The sequence below is a fragment of the Pholcus phalangioides genome, unplaced genomic scaffold, assembly GCF_987345545.1.
Source record: "Pholcus phalangioides strain wild (caught in Gottingen) unplaced genomic scaffold, Ppha-v1.0 ptg000019l_1, whole genome shotgun sequence".
In the NCBI taxonomy this organism is placed as follows: Eukaryota; Metazoa; Arthropoda; class Arachnida; order Araneae; family Pholcidae; genus Pholcus; species Pholcus phalangioides.
The window spans coordinates 6676804-6693999 of record NW_028301612.1 but is presented as its reverse complement, the minus strand read 5'-3'; the positions used below and the strand labels follow the sequence as shown (position 1 = coordinate 6693999).

Sequence of the window (17196 nt, the reverse complement as noted above, 5' to 3'; positions counted from 1 at the left end):
GGTATAGGTTACGATTCCAGGCACCCCCCTTTTTTTAAATTATTTATTTCTTGCCGAGTTCGCAGGATAGGGGTTGCTTCTGAATTCCAAAGCCGATAGCGGAGGGTGTTGACATAAGTATCGTCTCTTTTGCACCCACACCAACACCATTTTCTCCCCCACAGCAGAGGCTGTTCCTCCAGATGCCCCTTCAGTGTGTCTCCAGATAATAAGATAAGCAAGAGAAAGAGACCCACAATGGTTTAGGCTTGCAGTGTATTTTTTCCTTCTGTGACAGTTGTATCTTTCTTTTCACCAGAGATAGACATGCTAAAACGTTCTCCATTCTTTTTGGCAATAAAGCATAAAGCATGTTATTGAAAAGAAGAGGAATTTTGGATTGCAGATGGCCTGATGGAACACATGTTGGAGCAACAACAATCAATAAGTAATAGAGAATCTGATAGTTCTACTACTTCAAGTGAGGATTCCCTGGAATGGGAATCCATAAAAAATGACTAAAACTGTAGTGATAACAAGTGGCATCGATGTATATGCGTTCAAGTGTGTGAGCGACAGAAATTTCGGCAAGAAAAGTGAGTAAAAGAATTCTAAATTTTTTCGTATCATTTTTATTATTATTATTTGGGGCTATTCCCAAATTCAAACGTGAAAACCAGGTTAATAGGAGTTACTAAGATACTTTTCAATAAAAAAAAAGATTTCAAATTTCAATTCAGGGGAAGTGTGGGCGGGGTGCATGTGTGGTGTAGTAGTAGTAGGTAGGGCCTCCAAAAAATGGCTCGGGATCCATGATGTTCTTAAGTCAGCCACCTCGTTGGGCAATTTGCCTGTTGTGGCGTTGTATTTGTATTATTTGTCATAGTAACGAGTGATGCGGTTCCCTCGTAGCTTCCTCTTCATTGCAAAGTTAACCTGAAACGGACTATAAAAGCTCAAATTTTAAAATTGTAGCTTATGAAGCCTGTGGTGAGGTTTCACAAAAAGCAGAGGGGAAAGAATGCTCAGCACTATTTACACTTAACAAATCAGGTAGGCATACAGCAAATTTTGCAAAACAATAAAAACTTTTTTTGAAGTCAGATGTACAGATTTCTCCATCATGTTTGCAAGTAAAACATCAGCTAAATAAGGAGGTAAACTTTCATGGAATCATTGTCTTAAAAAGTGGCACTTTTTAGTTTCTAAATTCCAACAAAACAATTCCCATGAAATGAAACACATCAGATGTGCATTAAGTAGAAATTATTTATTAAAACAGGGAAAACTATTTTCTTTTTAGCAATAAAAATGTATATTGCTCCTAATTTAGTCTGCTTAAAACTAACCAAGGGATTGAGAAGACCAGCCACAATGGTTCTGAAGTGACCTTGAATGACCGCTCAGTTTTTTATGCTGTCTCTGCAATTCTTGCTCAATTAGTGCAAAGTCCTCTGGTCTCATTGGCCTGTTGCTGGCAGTAGGAGGGCATTTTGAAGAGTTGTTCTTCTCAGAAGAACCTTAAAACAGATAAGAAAGTCTCTAGATGACTCAAAGTAAAATGAATTCATTTCTTAAAAAAAGAAATTATTTTAAAAGATCAAGACCTCTTGATCAAGCAGAATAACTATTTCTTACATATTTTTTGAAACATTTTTAAATTACTATGATTATAATCACTTGAACTCAGTCAGTTTTAAAACCTACAAAATGAACATAAAGCATGCATAAGGCATAGAAAGTTTATGCATAAATAGTTGAGAACTCTTTCTTACCACCCTTTCTCTATCCATAAATGTTAAAAATAGGCCATAAATAATTTTTACCATGGAAATTCAAAATAGTTCAGCATAGCAAAAATATATTACCAAGTTTTTCTGACCCCAGGAAGAATAAACTTGATAAAACAATCCGTCAATAAAAATAACAATAAAACTGTCCTAGAAATGTCAGCAGTATAAGTGTTTATCAAATGTTTATATTTAATTTTCACATTATTTTGTGGTTACTATATATATTTTAATTTCCCCCCCCCCCCCCCATGTACTTTAGACTGTTTTACCAAGTGGAGATGAAGATGAAGTTCAGAAAGAAAATTCACAATGCTTCTCCGAACCACCAACCGAGCCATCATCTGAACTGTGAGAGGTTGACGGTTTGATTCTCTGCAGAGGCATCGTGAATTTCTTTTATGAACTTCATCTTCATTTCCACTTGGCAACCAGCCATTCATACTTCAGATATTAATTTGTTGTGTTCACATATTAGATAGACAATTTTTTAATTCATTCCACTTTTCAGTTTTAAATTATGAATTTTTAAGAACATTTTTGTGAATAAAATGACTGAGTTGTGATAAAACGAAATTTTGGATGGTGGCGGCTTCAGAAGCAAAACCAACAATGGAACCTGAATTCAATCAGCTCAGGTAAAAAGTTTATGTTATCTCACTATTCACATCTTTCAAAGCTAGTGCATACACTATTGAAATTTGTCCCTCCTGGAATTCCATAGAATAGTAGTTATCGAACTTAAGAAGGTGATTTTGAATTTTTTAAATACTCAGTGATCAGTTCTTTTTTTTTTTTAAAGCACTATTCTGGTAGAAATAGAACACATGGGATGTGTTTGCAAATTTTTGAAGCTCAGGAAAAGCAAATGCAGATAGCGAAAGCTGCTATAGCAAAAAGATTGAAAGCTCCTGCTGTAGAGTATTCTATAAAGGTACAAGAAAATGATAGGAAGTTTCCATATGCTTTGAGAAAACTCAAAACTTATAATTACAGTTTAAACTTCACAATTATGAGATATTATGATTAATAGATGCATGTTAAATACAGAATGAAATGTTTAAGAAATGAGAATACAGTCAAACCTCTCTTTCTTAAGAACTCTATTTCTTGAAAAACTCTATATCTCGAAGAATTAAAAATCCTTGCATTTACTGCACTAAATAAATGCATTTTCACTGCTCTGTCTCGAAGTAATTTTTGAAAAATTCTCTACCTCAAAGGCGAAGTCCAATGATAGTAAAAAGAAAACACAAAAATTCCTTTCCTTTCACATAAATCTGGCTTTTCTCAAAAGGTGAACGAAATTGATCTTCATTTCTGAAAGAGAGGATTCTTGATTTTGTGATCCATTGTGTTGATGGATCTTCCAATCATAGGCGAAAACTATGATTGACAGAGAGTATAGATATCATGTGGACGGCTCGATCAGAATAGCAAAACGTCAGCCAACAGAGAAAATTTTGTTTGTGGGTTCCAACTGCAGGTTTGGAACCAGTCATATCAGTGATGAAGGATCAGATCTGGTGGTTCACTTGAAATTCTCAGAATCTTGGAACAATATCGAAGATGAAATTTCAGAAAATTAAGGCATTAGTACAAAAAAGGTTTTCTTGAAGCAAGAAATTAGCCAATAATTTTATTAGTATATAGTAAGTAAAATGTAGTATGGTATTTTTTTAATTTTTTAATCAATCAAATTTTTTACCATTTTTGACATGTTTTTTTTCTTTTTTATCAAAAAAACCCCTCTATTTTCCAAAAACTCTCTATCCTGAAATTTTTTTGGTCCCATCAGTTTCGAGATAGAGAGGTTTGACTATATAAATAAGGTGATGAAACTATGGAATAGCTCAACTTATCGTTGTTATTAGAAAAATTATTTCATTCCTATGCTTAAATTATAATAGTTAATCATGATTTTTATATCATCATATATGTATTCAAAACTTTCAAAACTATGAATAAAAGGAAAGGAAGAAAAATGAGATAAGAGAATAAAACATGTAAATACTTGGTTTGGCCAGTCCATGTGCTAACTCTATCAGCATATGAACTTGGAAAGGAGTGAGAAAGAAATTGACTAGACCCAGATTGGCTTCAATGTCGACCTGTAAATGAGGTATTTGATATAAATTTTTTATCACTATTGACGAGTTTAAAACAAAATATTTCTAAATATTTATTGATAACAATACATGCATATAGATAAAAATAAAATACTTATGTTTATAAAATTTAAAAAATAACTATCTAATTAATCAATCGAAGAAAGTAAAACTACTGTACAGTTCACTTGGTAAGTATTGAGATAAACTGCTTTGAAATATCAATTTTAAATTGATTTAAAATAGTTATAATGAGAATAATTAGGATAATAAAAAACAATGTCTAGGATATAGTACTTTAGGCCCAACTATCCCTTCATTTTGCTTCAATTTCAGACGCAGCTGCTGCTGTCCGTTGATCCGTGAGATGAGTATTGGCTCTGTGGGCAGAATACCTTCACTTGCTTTCTTATCAGAGTGCAGAGATGTGTGTGGCGGTGGCATTTCTGGTGAACCAGGTGACAGATAAGTCTATAATTTGAACATTGGGAAAAATTGAATTGAAATTTCAGAAAAATTGTATTGCTCACTAAATGAATATTTCAAATCTAAGTGCCTGCATGGAAGTTGGAAACATTTAATACATTGAATTCCAAATAATAACCATTACTCTTGACAGCTTTTATAGCCAACACAACAGAAAACTTGTTGAGGCTAAATAAAAGATTTTTCTTTGCTTGCATACCTCTGATGAAGTAGTAGGCATTCCTTCCCCAGATGTACTTGATGAAGAGAAGAGGGCAGTGTAAAGACTGATGCCTTCAAGCATACACTTCTTGACTGAATAGGCAGTAGTCTGATTCCCACTAGATTCATATGCACTCAAGTTTTCATTGCTTCCACTCGAAGTCTCGACACCAATTTCATCAAAACATTCAGCACTGAAATTAAAAATTTAGAAAGCTAATGTGCGACATCAACATGTATATATTAAAATAAAGAGATAAGCCTAATTAGAATAAAACTAATTACAATTATTTTTAATCTTGCTTTGAAGATGTTTACCAGATACACAATTTTTATATTCCCTTCAAAACATTTTCCAGAGTGCGAACTACAGCAGACTCTTGATTATCCACACAGTTAAGCTGCTCGAGGATAATCCAAATTTATTTAAAAAATTAACAAACCAGGACATGATAAATATAAAAAGAATTTAGGCATCAGCAAAATTTTATTGATGCCAAGCACCCCCCCCCCCCGCATTAAACAAAATAGTGTATTACTTGACTTGTCAGAGACTTAGGAACCCCTTTCCATGCTAGCAGACACACAACCATAATTTTCAATAATTTTGTGTTGCCCTCAGACTTCAATTCAGTTACTATATGTAAAAAAAAAAAGTGATCAATGACAATTTTTTAGTTATCATGGTGACCTAGGATTTGTCAAGCCCTGTAGTAAACAATAACAATCTAACTGCAATGGAAAATATTTGTTCATTCTGATGTGCTATTTTCAGATACAGTACATAACCCTCAAAAGAAGTGAAAATACAAGGCAAAGACAACTCACCTTTTGATTCTAATCTCCAAAGCAACACCAATATCACCACTTTCTAATACATTTTCAATCTTTATAACTGTATCAACAAGCTTGAATTTCATCTTCGCAACCACTGAATACAATAAATTAATGAAATGTGTTTCAAAGATTAGAATTGGAGATTCACATATGCATATACTTTTATAAATTTTTTTTAATGATGATATAGTTGAAAATATATTTACCCAGATTAATTGCTGATACCATGAGGTTAACTGCATCGATTGGCTCAGCTGAGACAAATTCTGGCTCATTTTCTAATTTCTCCTGCAGACATTCCTCAGCCAGCTGTAAGCTTGTTGTCATACTTTCCCACATTGACCCGAACATGGACACTTTATTAAGAAGAAAGTTGAAGAAAGATTAATGTTGAAATGTTGAAGTCAGTTTTCTTCTACCCTAACCTGGATATATTTATTCCGGATTAAAAGCTCAAAAACATGCCAACTTTTTTTGATGTTTAGTTTTATGATCAGAATTTTTTAAACATGATATCATAATTAATACAAATGGCTAACGTGTTACACTACCATCTGTTGAATTTCTCTCAGATCATACATGGCCAAGCTATCCTAGCTTATCAAGCATGCAAAAAGCTAGGATACACTGCTATTCTGGGAAGAGGGTAGGGAATCAAAGCTATAGAACAATAGACTTAACCCATGCTATTCCATAACTATCAGTGATTTTCATCACATTTCAAGAAAGGAAGGACATAACCCATGGCCCCCTCCCTCTCGCTATGGCCTTGTGCGTAGCCCTAAGTTTTAATGATGTCTAAGTCATTCATGTTTCATGATTGTGAAGTGCTGCTGTCAAGACTTTCAAATATAAAGTTTGTATTGTAAGCCTTTTGTAGATGGATGGAGAAAATAGAAGGTGGGTCCTGACAATGCATGTTTGGGTGTGTTCTGAGAAAGCACCTGGCTTGCTTTTCTCTTTCCCACCCATGAAAAAACCGGTTGTGATCACCTTGCCATAGCTTTTTGCCATACCAATTTGGAAAGCATAAAGTGAGTCTCTTTGACATACTGACAAGAATAGAAAATTCATTGTTCATCACTTACATAACATCACATTCATAACTACGCTTAACTCCCATCCGAATTATGCAGGGTTTAAGTTATGACCACATTTTTCGCAAAATGCGAAAGAATATTGTAGAATGCGAAAAGAGTAGTAGTCACTTTTGCAAAAATGCATACAGGAGGTACACAACGAATACAAATCCAACCATAAATCATTACATTAGCATTGTAGCATTTTGCTAAAGTTTTTCCCCGCATTTTTTCTTTTTTGCGAAAGGAATTTTTTATCCATTTTAAACCCTGGAATTATGCAAGATCTCAATTCATAAGAGCATATGTGAGAGAGAGAGAGAAAGAGAGAGAGTAAAGAGCATAATTTACTTGTGTGGCATTTTAAACAGTGTAGAAATATTTGAACATTATCATTGATAAAATAATGTGTATATTCCGATGTTTTAATGAACAGATCTTGTTATGTAACTTATCGCCTAGCACAGCATGAGGAAACAATTACGTTCCTCCTAATCCTAAGTCATACAAATTTATTTGTCTCATGGATTAATCAGATTTACACCTAGGACTTGCTACATAGTTTCTATAGTACAATCTACGATTCTCATTTCTGAGGAAAATAAGTATCACTATTACATTAAAAAAATTCTGAAACTTATTTTATTATGGAAGAATAGAGGCAGATAGAACCTGTTTATTTGATGTTTCCTTCGAAATAACTACCCTGTGCAATTATGAATTTTTGCCATTGTTCATACAAAGATGTAAATACGTATTGCAAGCCTCCTTTTGTCACTTCCTCAGTGCCTTCATCGCTGCTCTTCTTTGGAACCTGAGAATCATTGGCCCTTAACCCTGGTTGGTAAGAAAATTTGCCATTCTAATTCTAAATTTTATGTTTTTTTCTTTGACAATACATGGTGAAAGTGGTTCCACTCATTATTTTTGTTTAAAAAAAAATCAAAGTCGTCGTTAATGGGTTAAGCAAATTTTTTATCCAAGAAAACAGGAAAAAGTCACATGGGACAAACAGGAATAAGTTGGCTGTGGAAGTATTGGAGAGGGAATGTGATGTTTCGACAGGTAATTTGACACATGAGAGTCCTTAAGTGTCTGCATGATTCAGTGAGACGCAAGCAACCAGATCTTTGGAAGGCCAAGTCGTGGGTGCTCCATCCCGACAATGTGCTGGCTAACAGGTCCTTCCTGGTGTCAGATTACTTGTCAAAACATATTCTCATACTTCCACAACCAGCTTATTCCCCAGATCTTGCTTAAGAGGCAACAATTCTTTGGTTTCGAAGAAGTGCAGAGATGGAGGCACTGGAGGATGTGACAAAAGGAGGCTTGCAATCCACATTTACATCTTTGTATGAACAATGACAAAAATGCATAATTGCATAGGGTAACTTTAAAGGAAACACCAAATAAACAGGTTCTATTTGTATTCATTCTGCCACAATAAAATAAGTCTCAGAAAATTTTAAACATAGTAGTATATCATTATTGTACCTGAGTAATACATCGAATACATTAACGATAATCTGAATTGATGTCTTTTTCTGTGCACCAAATAGCATGTAATTTAACATACAGGGTCATATAGTTCTTATGGTGGCTGCAACAATCACAGAATGTGAATGAAATTTAAGACATGGGTATTTGAAAGTATTCCTTGAGAGTAAGGAGAAAAACAAAACCCCAGCTCTGACGGTCTGAATTCCAGCAACAAAATTTCTAAAATTTAAATAGCAACACTCACTTGAAGGACAGTGAAAAATCATACATATTCTGTGAAATGCTTTTTAACACAACAGTTTGATGACAGAATTATTTCCAACCATTTTGTGTTTCCATGGCTGCAGTCATTCCCCCAATCTCACTCTAAGAGATTTCTGGCTGTGGGGATATCTGAAATCAAAGATGTGCACATCAAATTTATAAACTGTATTCGATTTGAAAGATGCCATCAGCCATAAAGTTGCACAGGAGGTTTAACATTACCTCTTTTCATGGTGCATGTTTCATTGTTGTCTACCATCTCCTCAGAGTCATAGCATGTCTCCTCAAAGACCCAGGGAAGACTTTTTCTGCCCCCAATTCAAAAGGTCATTATTATAGTAAAATAAGTACAAATTTTTTGTGGGGCTCCATTTGGCTTGAAAGCCTAGTTACGGGCTTGCAGCTCTTGTATGCACAGTGTGAATGCCGGCCCATACAGCATAAAGAAACAAATTGAAACATGTTGCTTTTCTGTCACTTATCAATCCTTATTGATTGTTTCTATATTTTTATTTGCCTTGCAGCAGAATTTATCACGTTACAGGTACCATTTCAATGTCATTCATGGTTTTTCAATGTGCCATGCACTTAGCAATGCATAAAAGTTGACCATAATTATGAGAGCTTTCCCACCCCCCAAGCCGAGCACAACTCAGGTCTATCGCCATGGGCAATTTACTACCTAGTGAGTTGTGCCGGAAGTGCAAGTATGTATACCTAACAGTCTGAGTGCGTATCTAGTGTTGTGTATGGTTTTTCAGTGCTGCCATCTATATCTCAGAAGTGAAGTGAGTGAAGTGTAATGACTGAATATTTGCACTGTTTGTAGGACTGTTGCTTTCTGTGGCGAGACTTTTTAATGGGGAGATCGGTTTGCATTTGCGCCTTGAAGTTGGGAACCACAGAAAACCAACTTCAGCTGACCACCACTGTAGTGACGGTGGGGCTCAAACCCAGGTCCCAGCGATGCGAGCCTGTCACTATGACTACTCGACCACCACAGTGGCAACTATGAGAGCTAGGGTTTATTCTTCTCCTCACTCTTGAGAGTATAGTTTGAAACAACTAATTTCTCAAATTTCATCCACATTTGTTGATTGTTACGGCCTCTAGGAGCTAAGTAATTTTACAGTCACTTTGTACATACAAGTACTTTTTTTCTGGTATTCTACAAGCAGATATTTGTTAGAAAAAATGCCTATTATGCATTTAGAAGAAAGTCTGAATAGCTTAAATGTAATTTAATAGAACTGAATGCTAGGCTATACAATAATGTTTGTAGTCAATTTCTCAGAGATAGAATTTTTTGAAGCACAACTAATATAGCCTAGGGGTCAACTCAGAAAGAAAAGTCATTATGTCTTTGCCAGGACTCTGCCAGACCCTCTTGTAAACCAGGCAAAGCATGCTACCATCCACACCACTGGAGATGCTTATTCATTTCAAGCACTGTGGCATGAGGCGCTGAAGTAGAGGCATTAGCAGCCTCTCTAACTTCAGCAAATGGCCCCCAGGTGGGACAGTAGGGAGATAGACTTTTTTTTTCTCAGCATGCTTGCCTAATTTACAAGAGGGCCTGGGTTTGAGTCCCAGCAGAGACCTGATGACTTTTCTTTCTGAGTTCACCTCAGCATAATATCTGGAAAATATGCTTCCTCAACCTCAAGTTCTCAATAAAAATAATTTAACAATCTTGAGTTTTCATAGGGTTAAGCTGTTAATTTTGGGAGCGATTGTGAATTTGATCACAATTCTGTTAGACATAACATTTTTGGTTAGTTATGCTACACTGGTGAAATAAATTAACAGAATTTGCATATTTTATCGAATTTCATGAAAAGAACTGAACTGAATGTAAAACCACTGCTTCTAGACAAAAATGCAAATCTTGTACGTCAAATACGTAATCGTACACGTGTGTGTAGGCACGTAAGTTAAGACGCATTTCCTTCGCTAGCACACCTCTGCGAATTTTTTGGTGTTATTTTGCAGCAATAGGTTAATTTCAAATTGTAACAGTAAAAATGAGTAACCACCAACGTTTAGATGATGGAATGAGGTGGCGAAACAGGCTTTATAAGCGAGTGTAAGTTAAGATGCATTTCGTTCGCTAGCACACCTCAGCAAATTTCTTGGTTTTATTTTGCAGCAATAGGTTAATTTCAAATTGTAACAGTAAATATGAGTAACCACTAACGTTTAGGTGATGGAATGAGGTGGCGAATTGTGAGGAGGCTAGAAGCAGGCCAATCTCAAGTCCAGATTTGTAGGGAGTTCAATTTAACGTCCCGCGTCATGTGTAACTTATGGAAACAGTTCCAGGATACACGATCCATCGAGAGAAAGCCTGGGCAAGGTCGTCCAAGAGCCCCGACGGCCAGAGAAGATCGCCATTTGTCGATTATAGCGAGGCGTAACAGGAGTGCTACAGCTTCTCAGCTCTCTCATGACTTGTATGCAGCCACAAGAACTCGTGTATCAAGGGTGACTGTTTCCAAAAGACTTCATGAGAGAGGGTTGTTTGCAAGAAGACCTGCTGTTTGCGTCCCGCTCACTTCTACGGACAGAAGAAACCGTTTATCATGGTGCAGAGAGCATAGAGATTGGAGTATGGATCAATGGTCGACCGCTCTCTTCACTGATGAGTCCCGGTTCAGCCTAAGCACCGATTCTCGCCGTACGTTCATATGGAGAGAACCAGGGACCCGCCACCTACCCTCCAATGTCCGCAAAATTGACCATTATGGCGGAGGAGGCTTAATGGTCTGGCAAGCATCATGTTGGATGGCCGCACACCTCTCCATGTCTTTGAAAGAGGCACTGTGACTGGTGTGAGGTATAGGGATGAGGTCTCGGAGCCCTATGTTCACCTTTTCAGGGGTGCAGTTGGCCCTGAGTTCATTTTAATGGACGATAACACAAGGCCACATAGAGCTCTTCTGCTCGACGATTTTCTAGAGAGTGAGGATATTCGCCGGATGGATTGGCCACTCAGATCTCCAGACCTTAACCCTATAGAGCATGTCTAGGAGAGGGCAATTGCAACTCGCAACGCCCCCCGTCGGGAACCATCCAGGGAATGAAAACAGCGTTGCTGAACGAGTTAGACCAATTGCCGCAGGAAATGATAAACTGCCTTATTTCAAGTATGAAAGCACGCTGTGAGACCTGTATATCTGTAAGAGGGATTATTATAATTATCCCCTATTAACCCATGTTTATTCTGCAACCTCTGTTTCATACCTTCCGACTCCAACGAATGATACGCACGATCATGCGTGTGTATTACAATTATTGCTTGGTTATTTGTTTTGTATTGTATCAATGTATGTACCTATCAAATTTCATTAAAATCGGTACAGTAGTTTTAGAGATAATCGACCAAGTCTGCAAATTCTCTTAATTGCTTACACCAGTGTATTTTCAACTTTAGATAGATGAATATACATAAGGAAGTCATTACCATCATCTGCACATTTCTTGGGCTGTATGACAAGATTCATCCCTTTGAATTCGATGACGCTGTTCTCTGTAAAAGGCTTAGTCCATGGAATTTCAACGGAAACATTGTCGATGCTTCCTCTAAGGAATTCAATGGGCAAATTATAATCTTCGCTAAGTTCATTGAGTGCCTAAAACATAAAACAGCCATTTCACAACAAATTATAATATTTTGAGTAAATTCATCCAAAAAAATTTTTAATACGTGAAAAAAAAAATTAAATGACTCTAAGATAACTACATACAGTTGAACCCCAATTTAACATCACCATTTATTTCAGAGAATTATGGTGCTATAACGAGTTTGACGATATATCAAATAACAGATTAACCCATGTAAAGCCTAGGGAATGAAAAATTTCTCACTGAAAATTTCTGCAGTGAAGCGGCACATTTGGTGCAAAATCAAAGGGGGAGGGCTATATACATATATATTTCCTCTTCTATGCTCAAAGAACACCTGCCTTAAAATGCCAGATTACTGCACAGAGCAGACTAGCGCATGGCGGGATTATCAAGAGCCCACTGTTAGCATAGGTGCCAAGTTTATAAAATGAGAATTCGGGAGGTTTTCGTGCGTATCCAAATTCCATACAAAAACAAATATGAAAGGGATCTTTTTAAACATTTAAGGGATTTTTCATTAGTAAAAGGGAAATTTTAGGAATATTTTCCTGTTGCAGAAACTGTGACACCATACAAGGCACCACCAATCGTGGCCAAACAGTAGGTTAAAGTCCTTGGGTTAAATTAATTACCTCTCAAAAATCAAATCTTGCAAACCAAAAAATCTCAGTCACGCCCGAAACAGGACATATGGATAAAGCAGATACATGTGATCGTGCCAATTTTGGATTTCAAAAGGCTGGATTGACGCTTTGCTAATTGGTAAATTTTGTGTTCTCTCCAAAAATGAAATCTTTTTTTGTGATTTGACGAAATGGCGACAATTTACACAGTGTTTATGAAGCAGCCATTTTTTTTGGGTAAATTCTTTGGGAATACTTCCCCCCCCCCCCAAATGCAGAGATTTTTTACAATCATGGGCAAAATTTAGGAGACATAAAAATCTTTCCGGAGTCTGGGAGATTGGGCAGCTATGGTCTACTGTATCTGGGCTCGATTGTATTACTTTTTTTCTGTGATAATTACTCTTATTCGGGTTGCTGAATTTTCAATATACTGTCTTTGCTTGTTTTTACGAATCCATATAGACTTGATAATTAGTTCGTAACTGGGAGAGACAAAAAAGAAAAAAATGCAGGAAATAAAAACGAGTTAGCCACTCATGAATTATTTGATTTCCAAAAAAAAAAATCACTTATTTTTGCGTGCTTCATCATAGCATTTTGAGATGGTTTTAGTAATCACGGATTTTAGCTTTCTTTCTTTTCATTCACTGGTGACAGTTCACAACTGCACTTTCTCCCCATAGCATTCAAAAAGTACGACTGTACCTTTTTCTTAAATTTCTGCAGCTACGTACTCAATGTACTTTTTGAAATCCTGCATGTTTTGACAATTTCTGTCTTAAGCTGGGATTACAAAAGATCTTTTATCAAACATTTATAGTGTAATCCCAGTATTAGTAAGAGTTTACACATCAATTTCTTTTAAAATCTTTTTTTTTTCATCTACTGTCAAGCACAATATTTTTCATTTGTGCTGAAATCGCAGAGAGGAAAGTAGATGAACAGCAGTTAGCTAAAGTAGAGTTTGATCAACTACCGACATATAAATTGCCTTATCAATACGCTAATGTACATTTCTCAAATTACCAGATTATCCAATCATAATGCAGCATCTTCACTTCATGGACAGCCCCTGTCAACATGTTGGCTTCTTTCCTCAGAAGAAGTTAAGCAACGACTGAATGCAGATTTTCATGTTGGTGATGACAAATTGGTAATTTTTTACTCCCCCCCCTCATATTTTTCTGTTTTCATGTAGTAAAACATCCGAATTGAAGTTTACTTTTTGTTACATTAAACTTGGAGGTGCCTGGAAGAATTAAAAAAAAAAAATAGCGGAAGAGAAACTGAGTAAAATGAGTGGATAGAAATGATAGTTTGTAAAACAGAGTGGATTTTATCGTCAACTCTATGGCATGCTTTTTAGGACAAAGGACAAGTTCGTGGGAAAAAAAGAACATGTTTGTAGATTGGAGGTTCATAATATCGAGCATCGACTGTATGACTATTTGACATCCATAATCTTGATGTGGAATTTTTTTGTCTTTTTCATCGACCTTATTAAGCAGTTTGTCTGTTGTGGCCTTTGTATTTCACATGTTCCGCCAGAGAATGGGAAATGCAAAATTTTTGGGAAATCAGTTTTTTCACTGAATAACGCTCTATATAGCTTACATTACATGTTCCTCAAATTAGTTCTTGCAGAAACCACCATGTCATTGTAATACATTTCGAACGCCTGCAACCACGAATTCTATAATACGGATGCAACTAGGGTCACCGATTTGGGAATTCTCATTGACGAGCGGCTTAGGTTTTCTGAACATTGTTCAGCGGCGGTGAAAAAAACAAATAGAATGCTCGGTCTCATTTTCAAAAAGGTCTCTTCGCGTTCTCCTAAAGTCATTCTTCCACTTTTTCGAGGTTTAGTTCGTCCTGGACTGGAATATGCTGTAAGGTTTTGGAGACCATACCTACAGAGGGACATAGACTTGGTTGAAGGGGTGCAGAGAAGAGCTACACGTGTTCTTATTGGAACACAGGGCTTGAGTTATGAAGAGAGACTTCATTTTTTGAATATGTTTACATTGGATGAACGCAGGTGTCGAGGAGATATGATCGAAGTGTTGACAATTTTCAATGGGATGGATAGAAGGGACCACGAACTTCTAGTACACAGCCAATCGACTGCTTTTACAAGGGGACACCAGTATCGATTGGTGAGGGACAATGCAAGGTTATGGTGTCGCAGGGAATTTTTCTCTAATAGGGTTGTCAATAAATGGAATAGCTTACCCCCGGAGGTAGTAAATTGTAACACAATTGACACGTTTAAAAAGAAATACGATAAACATGTTGGGGTAAATCAAGAAGCTATTTATACTTAGAATAAGACAACCATAACTATTCTTTATGGGCATTGTATTATATTTTATTACGTGTATATATTGTTTATAATGTTTCTAATTACATTTTTAATTGGGTTGCTTTATTTTTTAAATATATGACATCCATATTTGTTATGGGCATCTTTTTCTCAGCCACTTCGTTGGGCATTTTGCCTGTTGTGGTGTTGTATTTGTAATTGTAACAATGGCCTACATTGCCATTGCCTCTCAGTTTGCTGGGTTTCCCCTACAAGCAAGTTTTCTGCATCCCCTGTAGAGTGAAGGTGAATTAAAAGATTAGAATTTCATTAGCTTTTGTTTTAGTTCGCATTCTAGGGTTAAACCTTAAAGACTAAATTTATACGAATCTGATCCATATTTGATATACAAAGAGTTTTTATAGAGGGGGGTTATACACAGATACGCCATTGCTGTTTACTCACATCAGCTGATCAGATAATTGCATCACACACACACGCCATAGCGTGACACACTTTCACGTTAAAGTAATAACAACAACAAAAAACAAAACATGTTCATGTTAAGAGGAATGACCACGTGAATTACCTCGACATTGAGAGAGACATCTTTCAGCAACCCCTTGCCTTTCTTTAGGCTCCAGCTGAGTTCCTGGTGAGTGAATTCCAGGTATTGTCCAAAGAAGCGTCGTATCAAGTGTTTAACGGCTCTCTCCGCGAAGATTATTGGAATACTCCGGATCATTTTGTTGCAATTGCGAAACTCACTTCTTTTCCGATTAACATGAGAATTTTGGAATTTCAGTCAAGGACATCATCATCAAACGGATCCGAACGATATAAACACAAACACAAACACACTCACAAGAAAAAGAAAAATAACAATTGAAACAAAGGCTAACACGCACCAACGGAGTTTTTGTTTTGGTGCAGCAGAAGTCGCCCTTAGTAGTAGTTGTTGTTGTTGTTGTTTGGCGAACGTAAACAAAGACGATGACAACGAGATCTAGCGCGTAGGATTTGTGAGTTCTCTAATCCTAGATCGTAGAGATCATTAGGTGTCTGATCGGCCAGTACCGGCTGACCATATTTGTTTTTTTCCTTTGGGGAATATACGGGAAATCCAGAAGAGAAAAAAAAATGAGACATTGCCAAAACGCGATAATGTCAAATGTGGGAAAAGTTGCCGAAACGGCCGGTCATGGAAATTTTCCAAGTGTAAGCGAATACACTTGGTGATAGAAAAAATCGCCTCCCCCCCCCCCCTTGTTCGCGCCCTAAAAATATCGGTTACTTCAGTTCCATCAATCGACGCCTTCAGCGGCCGCGTAGTTCGCAGGATTCGAGGTCCCTGTCCTGGTCATAGGCGGAGATAGACTTGGAAGTCTGTGAAACCCCCCGTATCTCCGCCCATGGTCCTGGTCGCCAGTTTTTGCTAAAATTATCGAATAATTGCCGCTCATGTTTAATGAAGCATTACTGTAAATTGGGGGCACGGATGAAAAAGACGCTGTGGTGGTCGAGTGGTTATAGTGACGGAACCCCGGGTTTAAACCCCACCACGGTAGTAGCCGGGTGAAGTTGGTTTTTTTTGTGATTCCCAATTCTGAGCCGCAAATGTGGGCCGATCTTCCCGTTGAAAAGACTCGCCACATAGAGCAACAGACCTACAACCATGGCCCCTATACTGAGTTCCTTTGTGTTCCACCAGACCAGACTTTCACGGGCCCCTTTATGATAAATTTATAGGGTGGAAAAAAAAATAATGAGAATCGTTCCGTGCCCCAGGTCTGGGACCGTGTCAGCACCACCCTTGTGGGGACCATGCCTTTAACGGATACAAATATTCAATCATTACACACTTCACTTATACAGCAGAACCTCTCTATAACCGATGAGCGAAATGTGAGCGAACCTATGCATTTTGATGTAAAAATGTATATGTTACTCCAAAAGTGATGCCAGTGATTATGCGTAATCACCATATACATAAAGAAAGTTCAATCAAATTCCACTACGTTCATTATTTTTAACGGTGATTATGCATGATTACTAAATTAAGTTGGAAAGTCTGATAATTATGGAAAAACCATAACCTTTCTGCTCCTCATTAAACAAATTAAATATTTTTACCTATAAATGATATATATATATATATAGGTAAATTATTATATTTTTATTTACTATATTTTAAATATTTTTATATAATATACATAGTATCAACAAACACAACCAACACAACCAATACCATTCGAATTCACCATCGTGGACGATAGTTATGTTCAATTAATTACGTAATTAATTGACAATTTATCATACAGTCGAATCTCTTTTTAACGAATACCATTATAGCGAAAATTTCGTTTTAACGAAGACATTTCTAATACCCCAGAT

The 17196-nt window shown here is 36.6% G+C and overlaps 1 protein-coding gene across 1 annotated transcript in view; it reads right to left on the bottom strand.

The window, feature by feature from the left end:
• Atg2 (Autophagy-related 2) overlaps positions 1 to 15755 on the bottom strand; it is a 78107-nt gene extending 62352 nt beyond the window's left edge. The window contains exons 1-8 of the mRNA XM_089248260.1: positions 15392 to 15755; positions 11708 to 11876; positions 5608 to 5757; positions 5393 to 5495; positions 4563 to 4758; positions 4175 to 4348; positions 3784 to 3880; positions 1329 to 1499 (exon numbers count right to left, since the gene is read on the bottom strand). Coding sequence (XP_089104386.1) covers positions 1329 to 1499; positions 3784 to 3880; positions 4175 to 4348; positions 4563 to 4758; positions 5393 to 5495; positions 5608 to 5757; positions 11708 to 11876; positions 15392 to 15547 — 1216 coding nt within the window. The 5' untranslated portion in view covers positions 15548 to 15755. The remainder of the gene's footprint in view (positions 1 to 1328; positions 1500 to 3783; positions 3881 to 4174; positions 4349 to 4562; positions 4759 to 5392; positions 5496 to 5607; positions 5758 to 11707; positions 11877 to 15391) is intronic.
• Positions 15756 to 17196: the final 1441 nt, after the last annotated feature.